Below are 17,158 nucleotides of genomic sequence, written 5' to 3'. Positions count from 1 at the left end.
CAGTGATTTGGCAGGAAAGAAAACGTTAACGTAGAATCCAAAATAAAATGTTCACGAATTAAATGAACATATGCGAGTATCAGAGCACATGACAGTAGAAAACACTAAGCAGGCAATGGTGGTTTCTATCATCAAGCCATCACGATAATGTCATTGATCATCTGCAGCAATGACTGCTCTACCCATCTCGGCATCTCTAAAGCAGCAACTGAGAAATTGACCAACGTAACAAATTCGCGAATTGACACGTTAAAATATACAGCAAATTTACATCAAACCAAACGACAGTAGCAATTAACTAAATATATGCTCATCCCTATTTTGAACTTCGGAGGCCTATTTGTTTCTACCAATCATAGGCTGGCCACCACCCTTTGGACTCGGCATGCTGGTAGACCTGTTGATCTTGCTTCCAGCGCCAAAACTCTTCACGTCGATCAGGTCTCCAAACAAATTGTCCGGCATGTAATATGGTCTGGCTGCTGCCACTGGAGTTTCTTTTGGCCGCTGATTTCCGTTCATCCGAGCATCTGTAACCATGTTCGGACCAGAGTATGTTTGAGAAATAGAAGAGTTGTAACTTTGCAGGGGTTTTGGTGCTGGAGATGGAACAAGTTGCATTGATGGAGCGGCATAAGACTTTGACGTAGTTGGATAGGTAGCTGCAGGGGCAACAGAAGCAGCAGGAGGGTTTGGAGTTTGGTATGTCGCAGGCTGGAAAGGATTAGTTGCATTGGCACTTGCAGGCATAGCCCATGGTGGTGCCGGATAGCTAGACACATATTGCTGGGGTTGAGTCACATATTGCTGGGGTTGAGTTGGATATGCTCCAGGCTGTGCAACCGGTCCCGTTTGGGCCCATGGTGCAACATAGTTATTGTAAGGAACATATCCCTGGTTTGTTGGATAAGCCTGGTTGTTGGCAGGGTAATTTGCCCCATTCGCTGCAGCGGGCTGATAGCTCGGCTGTGTTTCTGGTCCATTTGATGTGACGCTCGGCTGACTCCCATTTTGGTTCTGAGTTGAAGAATCTGCAGATGATTCAGGAGGACTGTACAAAGTGAGGCTGAGAAGATCAATCATATCCTGCTCCTTCGTCCTGGTTCCACTAACAGAAGTTGCGTCGAGAGGCACTATTGCATTGCTCGCAACTGAAGAAACTTCAGAAAGTGCTGGATCAACAGGTACCAGGGCCTGATCACCAGCACTGGATGATGCCTCATCACTGGATATCACAGATTTGTTTTTTCTGCAAATACATAAAAACGATCAATAGTTAAAACCCTAACAGACAATAACAGTAAGTATAAACTGTCTGAAGCCTTTTGCAGGCCACTAGGTACCTTCGTGCTATCTGAGCAAACTCATCATCTTCATCCTCTTCAACTTGAGCCTTGCTATCATGTGTAATTGGTGTAGATGGCTCAGGATTTGGATCCTCTCTGCGTAGTTCTCTACTCGGTGTTTCAACTGGTAATGGAGAACCAGAAGCAATAGCATCATGTTTTGTCAGTACACTCTGTAAGCGATCATTTAGTTCTAGTCCTTGCTTTAGCAGCTCCTCATCCCTGACAACAAGCACAAAATTTTCATATATTATTTTTATGATACACTGCATGCATGTCTACATCACTATGTAACAGAAGACATTATAAATTGCAACAACAGAAACCATGCTGATTAGTAAATATGGTTATGCAATACATTAAGGACAAGGTAATGTAGCTCTGTATAATCTGAGAGTGATAGGCGTACCCTGTGGAACTGACAAATTGGATGAGCTTTTGTTGATTTGAACGACATTGATTTACAAGATCTGTAATGATTTCATCTTTTACTGCCATGCGATCAGCAGGGTTCAAAGCATTCACCATATCACACAGAAGTTCCGTTGCATTTCTAATATTATTCAAACCCTCAAAGCTGAACAGCAAAATAGAAAAAAAAGGTTATATCCATAAAAGTAGTAATGAAAGAAAAGTCAACACTTGGAACAGTCAAATAAGCCAATGCTACATAAGAGTTTTACCTCAATGTTCCAGCATCAGATGTGATTCTCTCATTTAGACTTCCAGAAGTATATCTAGGTGAACCATACGCCTGATGTGTTGCAGGAGGAGTAAATACTGGAGGAGCATCTACAGGACGTCGTGGGAACATTACTCCTGCCCTCTGTAAAATGTTTTGCGAAAAGAACATACAATAAGTATCACTGGTGCACTTGAGGCTTTGAATATTTCTTCCAAGTCATGGTTTAACTCCAAATTAATTTAGGAGAACAATAAATCAATAATCCATCTCTATGACAGAAAAACTATCAGCACATGAGATCGAATCGGGATTTGATGCATACCTTTAGTTCAATGTATGACCAGTAGTACTGTGGATATTTGCCACCAGGTCCACCAAATGCCTCTTGCCATGAATCCAGAAGTAACAATGCCTTATCCCTCACTTGCATATCATGCTGAAATGATTTTAGAAAAAAAAAAGATATAAGAAGAAATGTAGCATCATATTTTTTTTCAATGGTTATACCTCATAAAGTTCAAAATACATATGAAAAAAGTTTATGCATATACCATATCACTGGAAATAATTTAGCTAATTTTGGTAAAACTTTTTAAAACTGACAAAGATCCTTCAACATCCAACTATTCTTTTTTCTCTTAGCAACTTAAGCAACATAATATAATAGTGATAATAGGAGAGAGGATGATGGAAATACCCTCTTCTGGACAATTTTAACCATCTCCTGTAGAACATGATGATCAACAACTTCAAAATGAACATATTCACCACAGTTCTTCATCATTGTCTCCAATAACTGCAGAAATTCAACAGGGGGTATGAACAGTTAAATTTTTTTGTAATCCCACAGCAAATATTACAGAAAAATTATTGATTATAGTGTGTACCGTCAAAGTAAAGAATTGAACTTTTGGGTCCTTATGCTGCAATCGCTTCTTCACAGCTTTTACCACATCCTTTGTTTGCCTGATTCAGAGTGATAATATATAAGTTCTAAGCCAGGAAAATCAGAAGTGCAATTATGTAAGTTACTCTGTGTATGTCTTCTGACTGTGTGACGTCTAAACAGAATAATTTAGCTTACAGTTTGGATATTGTAGGCTTCTATTAACAACCATAAAAAATAAATCATGTACAAATCCCATGCAATATGTTATTGTAAATAAACAATTCATTATAAAACGGTAACTGATCAATACCACAACTAAATGGAATTCCAAATGCACTAGTTACCCTGAACAACAACTACAGTGAAGTTGGAACCTAAAGTTACGAAAACCACTGTCGTCAACTGCCAAGGTACCAAAACAAGAGTTGAAGTTCCCAAGGGTGGCATCATCATTGAGTAAAAACGTAAAAGCCATCATATTTCTTGACCACTAATCAAAACTCTACCACCAGGTTCATCTTGCCCATTTGCTGTAAAGGAAAGCAAGCACTTAAACTTGGCACTAAAACAGTAACACATCATGATGAGACCCCATGTAGCTAAACGTCTTCACCAATTTGCGGCACAAGTTCCGTGATGATTGATAGATAAATATGGGTGTACACAGACAGGATTCCACCTAAGCTCAAGCTGCAGTTTAAGCTTTTTTTCAGTATATATGCCACTTGCCACCCTATATGATTAAGTTGGCATGCAAAGTTCCCTGCTTGGTGCATAATGCCCCCTCCCAACAGCATATAGCAACAGAGAATAAAGCAAACGAAAGCCAGACTGGTTACTTCCCAGAAATCGTGTTAAGTGCTAGTCTCTAGCAAGCAAAATCCTCAAATCGCCCCAAATTTTTTAACCAAAGACTCGCTGAAGCGATCAGGTCAAGTGGTCAACGGCCCCAACACAAGAAAACCCCAACCAGAGGAGCTCCACGAGCTAGCAGTGCGAGCCGCGAGGCAACGGAATTTGCAAAGCCGCGCCGCCGTTATTGCCCGCACAGGCAGAACCCCAACCACGCTTCGAAATTCCCCCACACAAAGCAAGCAACTTGACAACCACGCCGCCCGAGCGGACCCCGCAAGCGAGAAGGACATCAGGAGAGCAAGCGGGAGAGGGAGAGAGAGGGGGGATGGCGATCGCTCACCAGCGGTCGGCGTTGAGGGTGTCGCAGATTTCGAGGTTGACGGCCCAGTCGGGTCCCTGCAGCAGGTGGCTCGTGGCCTTGTCCACCCGCGACGCCGCCGGCAGCCGCGCCGGCGGCGTGCCCGTCACCAGCGGGTACATCACCCCCCACCACCCTCCTCTCGCCGCGGAGCAAGGCAAGGCAAAGGCTGGCTGCCTCCCGATTCTGGCGCGGCTTCGCGGTGGGGGCTCGGCTCGGGAGTCGTGCGCGGTACGGCGCTCTAGAAATTCGTCGTCAATGCGCACGCGAAGAGGACCGGAGAACGGGGAGATAATACGAGAGCGGGGCAGGGCAGGTGGACTAGGAACCGGGAGGGCCGAGGGCCGGAGGAAGGAAAGCAGAGGAAGCGAGGTGCGAAGCCCCGCCCGCCGTGGGCTTATCGACTTCTGAGTCGGCGACGCAAGTGGATGACGTGCGGGTCCGGGACCCGCGTGGCAGTGAGGAGGCTCTGTTGGGTTGATGGATGGAAAGGGAGGAATTGTTGGTTAGACTGACTGCAGATGAGATGATGAGGTCTTGCCGGTTTGGGTTTAAGCCGTTTTGGTTGTTTATCCGTTGACGGCTGGCCGTTAGTACTTGCGTCACCATTTGGTCCTCCAGGCATTTGCGGGATTTGTCTCTTGTTTGTTGTCATCTCCTAGAACTTACTCACTCCGTTCCTTTTTAATTATCGCTTACGTTTTCTAAAAAATAACTACCAACAATTATATATTAAAAAATTAATATTTATAATATATAATTAGTATCATTAGAAAGATAATTGAATCTAGTTTTTTAACAAATTTATTTGAAGATACAAATGTTACACATATTTTTTACAAATCGAGTCAAACTTGTGGTACGTACACCAACAACAACAATTAAAATAGAACGTAGGAAGTACCCTGGAAGCCTGGGTCATGGTTTATCCGAAGGTTTTCTTGGTAAAAAAGTATTATTACCTGAATTATCTTCAATTGAAAATTTTCAGACCAAGAAAAAGGTAAGCTACCATAAGCAATTATAGATAAACCGAGATAATCTCTCCGGTCACAGATAGTTGATGTTGTATTATATATTTAGTAGCATAGTTTAGAAACACAACTTGATATGTACATTTCCTTTCCTTAATATTTATAAAATATAAAACATATTAAAGGCATATTTTCTTTAACAAAAGTAAGTTTTGAGATAAATCTACTTTGAACATTTTCAAATACCAGAATTAAAGGATGGGCTTAAGACAACCTTGAAATGTCACTTATTTTGTTTGGGAAAGAAAAATAATGACCATATAAAACACAAAAGGTTTAAGATGTTGTTTGTCATTGATAAAAACAAATGGTTGTCAGTCATTGATAAAAACAAATGGTCGTCTGCCACATTTGAAGGTTCATACAAAGTCTAATGATTGAGTTGTCGGAATGGTTCAAAGATGAATCCCCATGTTCCAGTAGGAAATGAGAGTGCAAGTGGAGGATTTCGCCAATCGGCTAGAGGTAGAAGCCACATTTGCTGTGACAAATCATGTGGAACATTCAGAGGTAGTTGTCATAAAGTCAAGATTGTCATCAACTGTTCAGCGTTTGGACTCCAACGTTGCGGTTGCTTCGGTATGAAGTTGTGGTTGCTGATAATAATCATGTGACATTGAGCGCATCGACTTATCTATGAGATTATCTTAAAGCTTTGTTTTAGACTGTTCATTGGTCTGAAAAGTTATGGCTGAAAATATTATTCGCTGATTTATTGTGAGAGAAAAACATTATTGACTGACACAAAATGTACGACTTATAAGATAAGCGAACGGAGAAAATTACGCAAACGCGCTTAAACACAGTACTTCAATTGCTATGGTTTTTGAAATGTAAAAGAAGGGAAAAACATTCTTTTTGGAAGAAAAAAGTTTGATGATCTTATAGTGGTCAATAGACTGTAACATATTTTATGGGATATATGAGTATATATCTTTCTTGTGTGCTTACAGTCAGTTCTACCATAACTTTGGTACTACTTTCATGTTTGGCGTAGTTTGTGGTCGGTTAGGCATGGTAAATTCATATGACGCCATTACGTAGGCTTGTTGATCGATCGAGACGGTAGATGAAAATTAACAACACTTACGATATATCATAGCGTAACAAACCAGCAATCACACGTATTAGTTTTTTTTTTGTTTAGTTGGCAAAATTTTGGGTTTTTGGCTACTGTAGCACTTTTGTTTTTATTTGACAAACATTGTCCAACCACGGAGTAACTAGGCTCAAAAGATTCATCTCACAAATTTCAGATAAACTGTGTAATTAATTTTTATTTTTAATCTTTATTTAATGCTGTATGCATGTGATCAAATATTCGATGTGACGAGAAATCATAAAAATTTTTACAAACTAAACAAGACCTTTGTATAATAGAGACATGGGAGGAGCATCACGCGTTTAGTAGCCCCAGCCTGTCCGTCCTACCAACGCGGTCACGCAATCATCCTTTCCAAGCTTCCCATCCAGCGCGTCCCAGCAGCCATCCAAGAGATTCCCGTCTCCCGTCGCCAACCGGCGGCAAAGCTTCATCCAGAATAAGGGCTTGTTTAGTTCACCCCTACAACCAAAAAGTTTTCAAGATTTACTGTCATATCGAATCTTTCGATGTATGCATGCATGAAGTATTAAATATAGATGAAAATAAAAACTAATTGCATAGTTTAATTGTAAATTGGGAGATGAATCTTTTGATTCTAGTTAGTCCATGATTGGACAATATTTGCTACAAACAAACGAAAGTGCTACAGTAGCAAAATCCAAAAAAAATTCGCATCTAAACAAGGCCTGATGCCGCGCAGAACAGATAAGGCCTTGTTTAGTTCTAAAAAATAAACGATAGTACTTTTGTTTTTATTTGCAATTATTGACCAATCATAACTAATTAGGTTTAAAAGATTTATCTCGTAATTTACAAACTGTATAATTAGTTTTTATTTTCGTCTATATTTAATGCTCTATGTCTCTATGTATGTGACGTAAGATTTATATGTGACGAGAAATCTTGAATTTTTTTTGGTTTTTTTAACTAAACAAGGCCAACAAGGCCTAACAGAAGCCTGCGCGATACCTTACACCCGTCACCCGCATCTCATTCTCTAATCTCGTCCGTCAGCTAAGGCTTTGTTTCCTTCCACCCACAAACCTAAAATTTTTCAAGATTCTTTATCACATAGAATTTTTAAATGCATGCATAAAGTATTAAATATAGGAAAAAAAACTAATTGCACAGTTTGGTCAAAATTAACGAGACGAACATTTTGAGTCTAGTTAGTCTATAGTTAGACAATAATTATCACAAACAAACAAAAGTGCTACCGTATCGCGAAATTTTTTTGCCTCAGAAAACTAAACAAGGCCTAACCGTCTGTCTGGGTGTAGCCGCCTGCTCTGCTTGAGAATAATGATTGACTATGGTCTTGTTTAGTTCATAAAAAAAATTTAGTACTTTTGTTTGTATTTATTAATTATTATCTAATCATGAACTAATTAGACTTAAAAGATTTGTGTTGTAAATTTTAGATAAGTTGTACCATTAGTTATTGTTTTATTTACATCTAATGTTTTATGCATGTATTTAAAGATTTAATATGACAAGAAATCTTAAAAAATTTTGCAAACTAACCTAAGCCTAATCAAACAAAATCGGAGAGCCACGTCATGTTTCGTTTGGTTGCTTCCTGTAGAGGGCAGGGCAGGCAGGGGCAGAGAACCAGCAAAGCCAGCGCCACGAGGCAAAACGCCGTTGACTTTGTCTGCTTGCTTGCGAAGTTGCGATGGAGTCGCGCGCCTCGTTGGCTGCTGGGAGCATTATTTATACGTATGTCACAATCACATAATATACACGATGGGAAATGTGATGGAAGGATGTGGGTCAAAGGTCTCTCAAGGGGTTGCTTTCGGCCGCCCGGCGGCATCCGAAGAATCCACAGACCTGAGATCAGGGCCCCGCTCTCGCCGCCAACGCTGAACGATCGCGCGCCTTGTGAGGGTGGTCTCTTTGCTTTTGGGGTCACAAATCTCTCACAGACAGGGACTCAACACAATTTTTTTCACACTTATTAAGGCATGAAAATATATATACTTTCTCGGTCTCTAAAAGTTTTAACTTCTAGAATTCATGTTTAACTTTATAGAAAAAAACATCAATATCTATGATATAAAATGAATGTCTTACGAAAATATATTCTAATGATGTTAATTTAGTATTATAAATCTTAGTATTTTTAAAATTCAATCAAAATTTTAAAAGTTTAACTTAGATAATTCTAGAAGTTTAAGTTTTCACGGACAAAGAGAATATGTGATATATATTCAACTGCAACTCCAGGTCTCCAAGCCTGCTGTTCTCTTCTGGGCCGGCAGGTGAAGGCCTAGGCCCATCAACATTTCTCATCATTCAGTATGACATAAGGCTTTCCACTCTCTCTCTCTCTCTCTCAAAAAAAAAGGACATACATAAGGCTTTCCTGGATATGCCCGAGAGGCCGAGACCTGGGAATTCCATCCATCCCTTTGTGCCCATCGTCATTATCCTCAGTTTAGGGATTTAGCCGTGATGATCAAGGGGACGTACGCCAAACTGAAATCTTGGCATGCAACTCAATTTAGAGCAATACATATGCATCCAGCTACCGTGAACATATTTTCCCTGTGAAGGTTGTGTTTGAAATAAAGATATGTATGGTTATAGATAATTGAAGATGTATATAAATTCTAGAGACAAAAGATAGAATTCTAGAAAAAGAACAGGATTATATTATGCTCCCTTATGTACCTTAATTAAATACCCCTGAGGGTCAATGCAGTCAACAACGGATTATTATGGTTTTCGTACATGATCGTAGAAAAGCTTGCCACTGGCACAAATCCAGGTTCATAGAGATGGAAGCGAACCTCCCCTCCCAAATGGCTAAGCCATCACAAATATTAGAAATGATTTGGCTTGTTGAGTGTCTCTTTTCTAAAGGCTACACCATTTTTGGCATCACACAAACGCCATAGTATATAGCTAGAAGGATGGATGGCCAAGTCGCTAGATCATTTCCAAGAGCAGATGGCAGAGACCAGTCGTTGGCAGACGCTAGAGAGGACAGACTAATGCAACTCCACAACTCGCTATTGAGATGGTACCCAAAGAAGACGTGATGTCTGTCTTCCATGGGGTGACTACGTCCACAACAAATACCATGATTGAGGACATGTTTGTGTAGTAGGTTCTCCTTGGTGCTTGGACGATCCTTGAAGTACAACCATGTGAAGATCTTCTCCTTGTTTGACACTTTTGTTCGCTAGATCCATTTTTTAGATAATGGAACAAAGGTCCTCAGTTCGCTAGATCCATAGTACATGGAAGTATTGTATGTTAGGAGGGAGCCAGTGCGTCATAAGCATCACAAGATCAAAAGGGCTTGCACGTTTCCATCGTACACACCTACTATCAAGCCCATCCCAGGGGCGAACCTACAAGCAAGGGTAATGTCGGGTGGTCGCTGGCATACCTTGGATCCAGGTGACGGTCATTAATATGGATCCATGGCAAGAGTCTTCTGCATTCCAAAAAAGCCCTAGGATGACTGTCAATTGCCTTGATAACAATTTTGTGAAGCCCAATAGCCAATATGTAGTGGAGGGTAAGGGCGCTAAGCACAATGGAAGCAATGACGAGATGCCCCACCCTACTGAGAAGGGAGGCCTGCCACCTGGATAGGTTGTGGTTAAAAGACGCAATCACCAGTTGACAATCAGAAAAGGAGAGTTTGTAGGGGAGAACAAAAGGACAAGGTAAACTGTTAGATTGCGAGTGGAATCCGGTCCTACCCTCTATACACACAAGCCAATGGGCCTCGGGTCTAGGTCTATCGAAGCCCACAACATACTAAGACCTTGGACCTAACTCAACTCAAAACACTAGCCTCATCTTAATTATATATTGTGCTCCCCACTATCAATTTCCAATGTACAAAAAGAGAAAGAGGAGACATATATATTATGTTATTTTATAGGAGTATGTATGTATGTATATGATGCATGGTTAATTATATTATCCTTCTGTTGAATATGTGTGCATGAGCTACTCCTGATACACAAGAGGACTAATATAGGATGCTTAGTGGATCTCTAGAAGGGTGCCCCATAATTACTAGCTAATTAAATACTCCTCTCTCAGAAAGAGCACCCGTTATTTTATTAATGAAATTTAGTTTTTGAATAGATTAAAAAATCTTTAAAATAGATACCAAAATGTAACTAAAGTTTAGTGCACTTCCGAGAGAGAGAGAAAACATGATAGTGTGTGGTGCCAAAATGACAAAAATTGACTGAACCTAGGGTCTGTTTGGTACTGCTCCTCTTCGGTTCTGACTCTGGCTCCTCCAGAGGAGTCCTGCCAAACGTTTTTGTGAAGAAGCTATTTTTAAGTAAAGAGCAGAGGAGTCTAAGCCGTTTTGATGAAGCCACAAATTATGACTTCTCCAAAACGCTCTGCCTCCTCTACACGAGCCTCTCGTTATGAGCCGTGCCAAACACCCCCTTAAGTAGACAAAAGTCTGGCTAATAAAATGTTAGTGTGGAAGTGGCCGATATTTTGATATATGCTGTGTTAGATCATCATGCAATGTGACAGAAAATCGAATGGTGCAGCGGTGGTGATATGGTCTGTTGCTTGACACATGCATGCAGGCATGCAGCAGTTTAGCCCACCAGACCCACACCAAATAATAATAGACACAGTTTATGTTCCGGTGCTTCCAAATTACCTGTCGTCTGTTGTTTTAGTAGCTTTCCTGCATGTGTGCTGTGCTCACTCTGGCCTCTGTAACCACTTTGGCGTGTCTGCAACTGCAATGATGCTTCCATCTTCACTCATGAAAGTTGAAAGCATTTGCTTTGAAAGAAGTTAGGCTTACCACTTATAGCTCAAAGCATTATTGCATGGTACGGTACGGTATGCTGGTGAACCAGTAAAAATGTTTTTTTCCTCATTTTCATGTTATTATATATATGTGCAGCAGTTCTTGCTTGCCATAAGTCATTTATAGAAAATGCATGTGGTTAGGTGCAGAATAGAATCCGATGGTCACGAGAAAAGAATCCCCAAACAAAAAATGGCATTTTCCCCTCGGTAAACATGTAGGCACTTTTTATTTAGCATAGTTAATAAATATGCAATACTTTTTCGTACATTATTTTCACAAAAGATATTTTAGACAAGATGAAACCCATTTAAGCTTGAAATTGCAGATGCAGCTCTAAGTACACACACTTGAAGGCGCAGCCCATTATCCATTTCTTCTTCTCCTTTTTGAACAACATGTATATGAAAAGATGAACCGTGGATACCCTCTCATGCTTATTACGATTAATTAGAACAAGTAAAACATGATACTCTTTCGTAAAAAAAGAAAGGGGGTATGTAACACGATCTACTACCTTTATTACCATTATAATAGGTCAAAACCTCACTTAATTGAGATGTATTATTGGGCACAAAAGTGGACACCTAGCAGCATGGAGGCTGGAGCTCAGCAGAAGTGAACAGTACTGCGTCTGTACTTTCCCAAGCCTCGCGATCGAGCAAAAGCAAATCAGGCAAAGAATCGAGTTCCTTCATCAAACTTAACTAGTCTGAAAGAGCATCAAACCTTCACAACTAGACAAAAAGGGTAGAAAAAATGTCAGACAAAAAGAGCTTGCACACACAACAGTTGAATAATGTTGCAGAACCAGGCCCCAAAATCTTTTTCACTCTACTACTTCTACAAAACGAATCATCTATCAAAATTGAGAATCATTATTAGCAAAAGCCAAAAGATTACCAATAATGATGATAGATGGAGCCAAACATAGCACTCACATGCGCAAGCTTACCCCCTAACTTTGCAGCCGCTTCCAGGAACCTGGGGATCCAGAGCCGCCAGCTGCTGCACCACCCCGTTCGAGGTGAAGAAGACTGATATCTTTTTGCGCTCAGAAGATGCGCAGGCGAGGCGTGCCCGATGGAGAAGAAGGGCACATGCACGCATCGATCGGCCGGCTGGCTGGCTAGCTGGCTTTCAGGAGCTACAGTTGTTAGCCGGTCGGCCAGCGGCCAGCGGGGGCGGCGGCGGACCTGCATGCTGCCGCCTCGCGAGCTCAGCTAGCTCGCCGCACAGGCGCGGCGATGCGGGAATATTTGGCTGGTATCCGCGGCACGTACCCACTCCCACCTTTACCGTTCGATTTGTCTTTTGGATTCGTGTCTGTCTAGCTGACGTGGGCGTTGGCTTTCCAGGTGGACAATTCATTAGTCGTTATCTCCATTAACCCTTTTATACGGTAGAGGTAATTTTTTTTTTACCACAATGGTAGGTAGACGATTTAATGCGGTGCCTTTTTTTTCCTCGGGCTTTCTCGATCTATTCTGAATACCACCGTCTGGACAGGTCTTTCGTCCTCTTCACTCTACCTTTCTTCTACCTTTCGAACACCTTCTCTATCCTTCCGGAAATCTCCTCGTTGCTATCATCCATTTAGTTCGTATATTACTCGCTTGCTTACGGCTTGGTAGGTCATCTTTATCTAAGCCCGATGAATCCATCTCTTAGTGCCCCGCGGCACGCATCTTCGAATCCGCTCAACTTCAGATGTGTGCACGATTCTATCGGAAGAAGCATTTGCTCGGATTCAAACTCCGCGGTATGTGTATTTTCCTTGATATACTGTTTCTGTAGTCTTGTTACTTGTATATTTTCAAAACACGGGTTCCATTTACCGAGCCATATTTAAATCTACAACTGATTCTAAATCGGACGCTAGACGTGGCTCTATTTTTGCTGCGTTTCAGTGGCCGTCGCCATCATTTTTAGGGTTCTTATTCACTCTATATCATCACTCGTACTCTGCTCCAGTTTCTTATGCATTCTTGTAGTTGATTCCGTTGAATTTATCTCGCACACGCTTAGTTGAGGTCACTCTTATTGGAATCTCTTCTTAACTTTTATGTTAAGGCAGTCGGGCATTTAATTGTTAGGTCGTTTGTTGCAGGGTTGTATGTACGCTGAGTACCCTCGTACCGCAATTTCCGATCAGTCTAGTATGGCTGTATCTCAACTCACAGACACGGGCTCGGTTGCTTCACGATGTTCTGTCAGGCTTATACATGAGGTTGTGTCCACATTCGGATCTCAGAAAAAAGAGCTGGTTCGGGCCGTTGGTTTCCAGGGTCTGCTGTATTTTCCGTCACTCAAGCAGATCAATCTACGGTTTTCGGCGTGGCTGATGTCCCGTGTTGACGAATCATCTCAGACCATTCTCATTGGTGATGGAACATGCATACATTTTGACAAGGACGATATTGCAAAGGTTTTTGGAATTCCAGTAGGTGGCATGAGTATAGTTAGGACAGGTTCTAAGAGATCTGTCAGCGATGGAACTTCGCCCGAATCTTCAGGCCATATCAATCTAAGTCAACTTCGCAGTATAAAGGCCGCCCAAGCTATTCTTCTCCGCGAATGTGATGGGTTGATGAGCTTATCTGAGCAGGCTGAGTTCAAGGCTGCCTTTGTCGTGTTTGTCATGGCTTCATTGTTTGCTCCTTGTGGCAAGCATGACCGTGTCTCTGAAGACTACATGCATGCTATTGTTAACCCTGGTAATATCAAATCTTATGATTGGGCCGATTTTGTGCTGCGACGACTCCTATCTGCTGTATCGAAGCTGAAGGCAGATTTATCTAGCAATGTCAAAACTCCTTATATTTACGGATGCTCTTTGTTCTTGCAGGTACTTCTAATTATTTGCTGTTTGCTTTCGTCCCCTGCTTTTTTTTGTATAATACGAAGTGTCCCTCCCCCCACCCTCACACTATACATTCATATTATTCCTTTTTTTAATATAGCGACTATTCATCTTGTTCTGCAGGTACTATACCTTGACAGTGTTGATTTAGGATCCTTATCGATGGCTCACACTACATTACCCCGGGTCCGTTGCTTTTCGTATGATCGCTTAAGGGCTATGATAGCTGCAGATAGTAGCTTTGTTGGGTCCTTTGTGAACTCCCACGGCACTTCTATTGCTGCCAAGGTGAGATGTCATTATAGATGAGCTATTTCTTTTATTACTTTTTTTTTGCAATCTGTTTGAACCAAATTATATAATTGTCTCTCTCCTGTTGCTTACATTAGTATCCATATGATTATACAGCTTAGATCTCCCGATCTTGTCTGTTATCACTGGGCCACTTGTATTCATGGTAATGGCCGAAGCTGTAACCAAGACACCATGCTTGAACTCTGGGAACTTTCAAGCTTGATGACTCGCGTCATGAAGATCCCAAATGAGGTACTGTCTGAGCAATGTTTTGGTGTTTTTACCCCACACTGTGTTCGTTAGGAAAGTTTATTGTTCGTAGTTTGTGTTTGTGACAACGTGTAATCTCACATCACAAAATTTCCGTAACTCTGTACAATGCACTTCATGTAATATTTCTTATATTATGCCTGTCTTTTCGCCAATCAGGCTGCTGGACCTATTTTTGTTGCTGTCTCTGATTTTGAAAGGCAGATAAGTTCTACACATTTTCAACAGGAGCTCAGTTCGGCCAGTGGGAGCTTGGCTCTGAAAATGTTATCCCTTATATTTCATATTATTGAGCCTTACGCCAATGGTTTCAGATATCAGCCATCTACCAGCGCGGCTTGCCCTCATGTTGGTATGCCTGTTAACTATAATTGCATTATATCAACGTAGTTTACTGCCCTCCTTTATTTTCTCCCAATCCAACCCCTAAGGTTGTTCTTATATGTGCAGGTTTGTGCCGCTCGTGGCATTCGGAATCTGTTCGTTCTCAAGAGGCACCTTTGTTGAACCAAGTGTCGTTGAAGAGGAAGTTTTCAAGCTGTTTTCCTGACGATATTTTGACCTCCGGTGGCTACCGATCCCCGATCACGCGTGGGCATGACACGAACCAGTTTGCTCTTACCAAGCAACCTGTATACAATGACATTGACGAAAGTTTAACTGCATGCAAAGCTATGGCTCGTTTTTTACTTCGCACGAGATCATTTAAAGAAGTTAGGTGCAGTGACCTCAATGTCCCTCACATGGAAGATCAGTATGTCTCACACGTCTCTCCTCATTCTCCACGCGTAGCCTGCTCTGTGTCAAGGTCTCCTTGGGATCTTGGTTGCTCCTATCTATTTGACCGTTCGTTTGCACTTGAACTCTCCAAGAAGATTGCCATGCTTGAAGACAGCGATCAGTAATTCACTTATTCTTAAAACTGTATTTGTATTTATTCCTTGTCTTTGAAATCAAACAGTTCTCTACTTAGTACCATTACAATCGAATGTAACGAGTTACGTACTTTTTAGAAAATAGTCCTTCCCTTGTTCACCTTAATAACTGTCATTTCATTTCTTTTTTATGCTGCAGGCCCTGGATTGTTCACTATTGTCCTAAGTATATTGAGGTACGGACCTCTGCTGTTAAGGCGCAGTTCCTTGGCAAAGCTGAGTTCGAAATGGAGCTCGTTGACGCCGTTCTCCGTCGTTTCAAGCAGTTTGATGACTGCCTATATGTTAATGAAGGTTCCCTACGTTGGAGGCACTATGTTGAGTGTGATTTCATGGTGTGCTCCTTTTCTTAGACTAAATTGTATGATTTTGAATGTTTGACATACTATATTATGTTTGCTATGTTTTATTTTGTGGTCCTTTGGTTGTCATCATTGCAATGAATTTCGTTTACAGGTTTCTTTGCTTGCTGGTTCGTTTGATGTATCGGATACTGCAGTCTCGTCCTTGTTCTGTGGTTCACATATTACTTATGATGTCACTTCATGCAAGATTGTAAGTTAGAATTACTTGCACACTTCCCTCGTCATTACCGACAACTTTGTGTTGTTTTCTTTTGCACTAGAAACATGTTTATGCTCTTGTATAAGTTATCTTTCATTTTCCGTTGAAAGTTTGACTTACACACCCACTCCCGTTTGCACAGTTCTTTTTCCCTGCTCTGCTACAGCATCGGTGGGTATGCTTTGCTTGGCGCATATCAGATAACACCATCGTCGTATATGACCCATACTACTCCTCCTCATGTCGAACGTTCACCACTGCTTATTATCAGCGTGTTGCAAACATTCTCAAATCTGCTATGTCAATGGTTTCGCGGCACATACTAAATGGCTGGCGCCACCCATGGGACGATGCTCGTCTAGAAATTTTCTATCATGGGCAAAGCCAGATCACAAGGTTAGTCAATTTTTTTGTGTTGAAACTTCAAACGTAGATAAACCTTGCCGACAGATTTTGTATTTCTCAACGCTTACTTGTTCCCTTTTTGCCCCCCCCCCCCTCTGTTTCATAGTTGTAATCGTTCCGGTGTTCTATGCCTACATTTCTGTCGGAGTTTTGACGGCACACTGCTTCGTGGTAGCGTTGATTTGGTATGTTGGTGCTACTCATTCTGTCCCCTTTTCGAACGCAATCAACAAAACAACTAGAATTAATGTTCAATTTACCGATCCATGACTTGGTATTTGTTCTCTTTTCTTAGTGCCAGGTTCAGGATTTATCTGCACTATTACTGGCTGATGTATCTTCACTGGTTGACAATCTTGGGTCTGCTCCTTCGACATTTAGTCAGATGCTTGCTGTCCCTCCACTTGTGCCGCTGCCTCTCTCCAACTTCGTGGACGCATAGATAGCAATTGCTGCTTGACTGAACCCTTAACATGTGCTCTTAGACTTGAGTCTGCTATACACCTTTGCCTTTTTTTTTATTCTCGGCAGCTTTTTATTTTTTGTTGTTTTTTAGTCATCATTAGCGTTAAGGTTATTGCAGTTTAGTTTTTTTTTGTATCTTAGTGTGTCAGGCCGTTTTGTATGCATGACAAACCCTACCGGCTACACTTGATTTACAACTCTGGAATACTACGTTGATTTCAAGAATAATACAATACTTTAAACTGCCGGATAACCGCATGAGTCACATTCCTTTGTT

At 41.3% G+C, this 17,158-nt stretch overlaps 2 protein-coding genes across 3 annotated transcripts; one reads left to right on the top strand and one right to left on the bottom strand.

Moving 5' to 3' along the window:
- LOC110430197 (target of Myb protein 1-like) lies at positions 106-4,478 on the bottom strand. The gene is made up of 8 exons (XM_021447374.1): positions 4,116-4,478; positions 2,919-2,997; positions 2,729-2,827; positions 2,354-2,467; positions 2,030-2,172; positions 1,756-1,923; positions 1,344-1,568; positions 106-1,249 (listed from the first exon to the last, which is right to left on the bottom strand). The coding sequence occupies exons 1-8, from the start codon at positions 4,253-4,255 to the stop codon at positions 337-339; spliced, it is 1,881 nt and encodes a 626-aa protein (XP_021303049.1). The 5' UTR covers positions 4,256-4,478; the 3' UTR covers positions 106-336.
- On the top strand, positions 12,548-17,134 carry LOC8076993. Of its 2 annotated transcripts, none has more exons than XM_021447020.1 (11): positions 12,548-12,847; positions 13,196-13,933; positions 14,072-14,236; positions 14,357-14,494; positions 14,672-14,864; positions 14,963-15,413; positions 15,587-15,782; positions 15,904-16,002; positions 16,154-16,407; positions 16,523-16,601; positions 16,718-17,134. In XM_021447020.1, exons 1-11 carry the CDS (start codon positions 12,740-12,742, stop codon positions 16,856-16,858), a joined length of 2,562 nt encoding a protein of 853 aa, XP_021302695.1. In that variant the 5' UTR covers positions 12,548-12,739; the 3' UTR covers positions 16,859-17,134. The 2 variants fall into 2 exon arrangements, with proteins under 2 accessions (XP_021302695.1, XP_021302693.1); XM_021447018.1 differs by having other exon boundaries at positions 16,712-17,134.

This window comes from Sorghum bicolor, chromosome 9 (assembly GCF_000003195.3).
Source record: "Sorghum bicolor cultivar BTx623 chromosome 9, Sorghum_bicolor_NCBIv3, whole genome shotgun sequence".
Classification (NCBI taxonomy): domain Eukaryota; kingdom Viridiplantae; phylum Streptophyta; class Magnoliopsida; order Poales; family Poaceae; genus Sorghum; species Sorghum bicolor.
The sequence above is the reverse complement of the archived record's forward strand: the minus strand, read 5'-3'. Positions and strand labels throughout refer to the sequence as shown.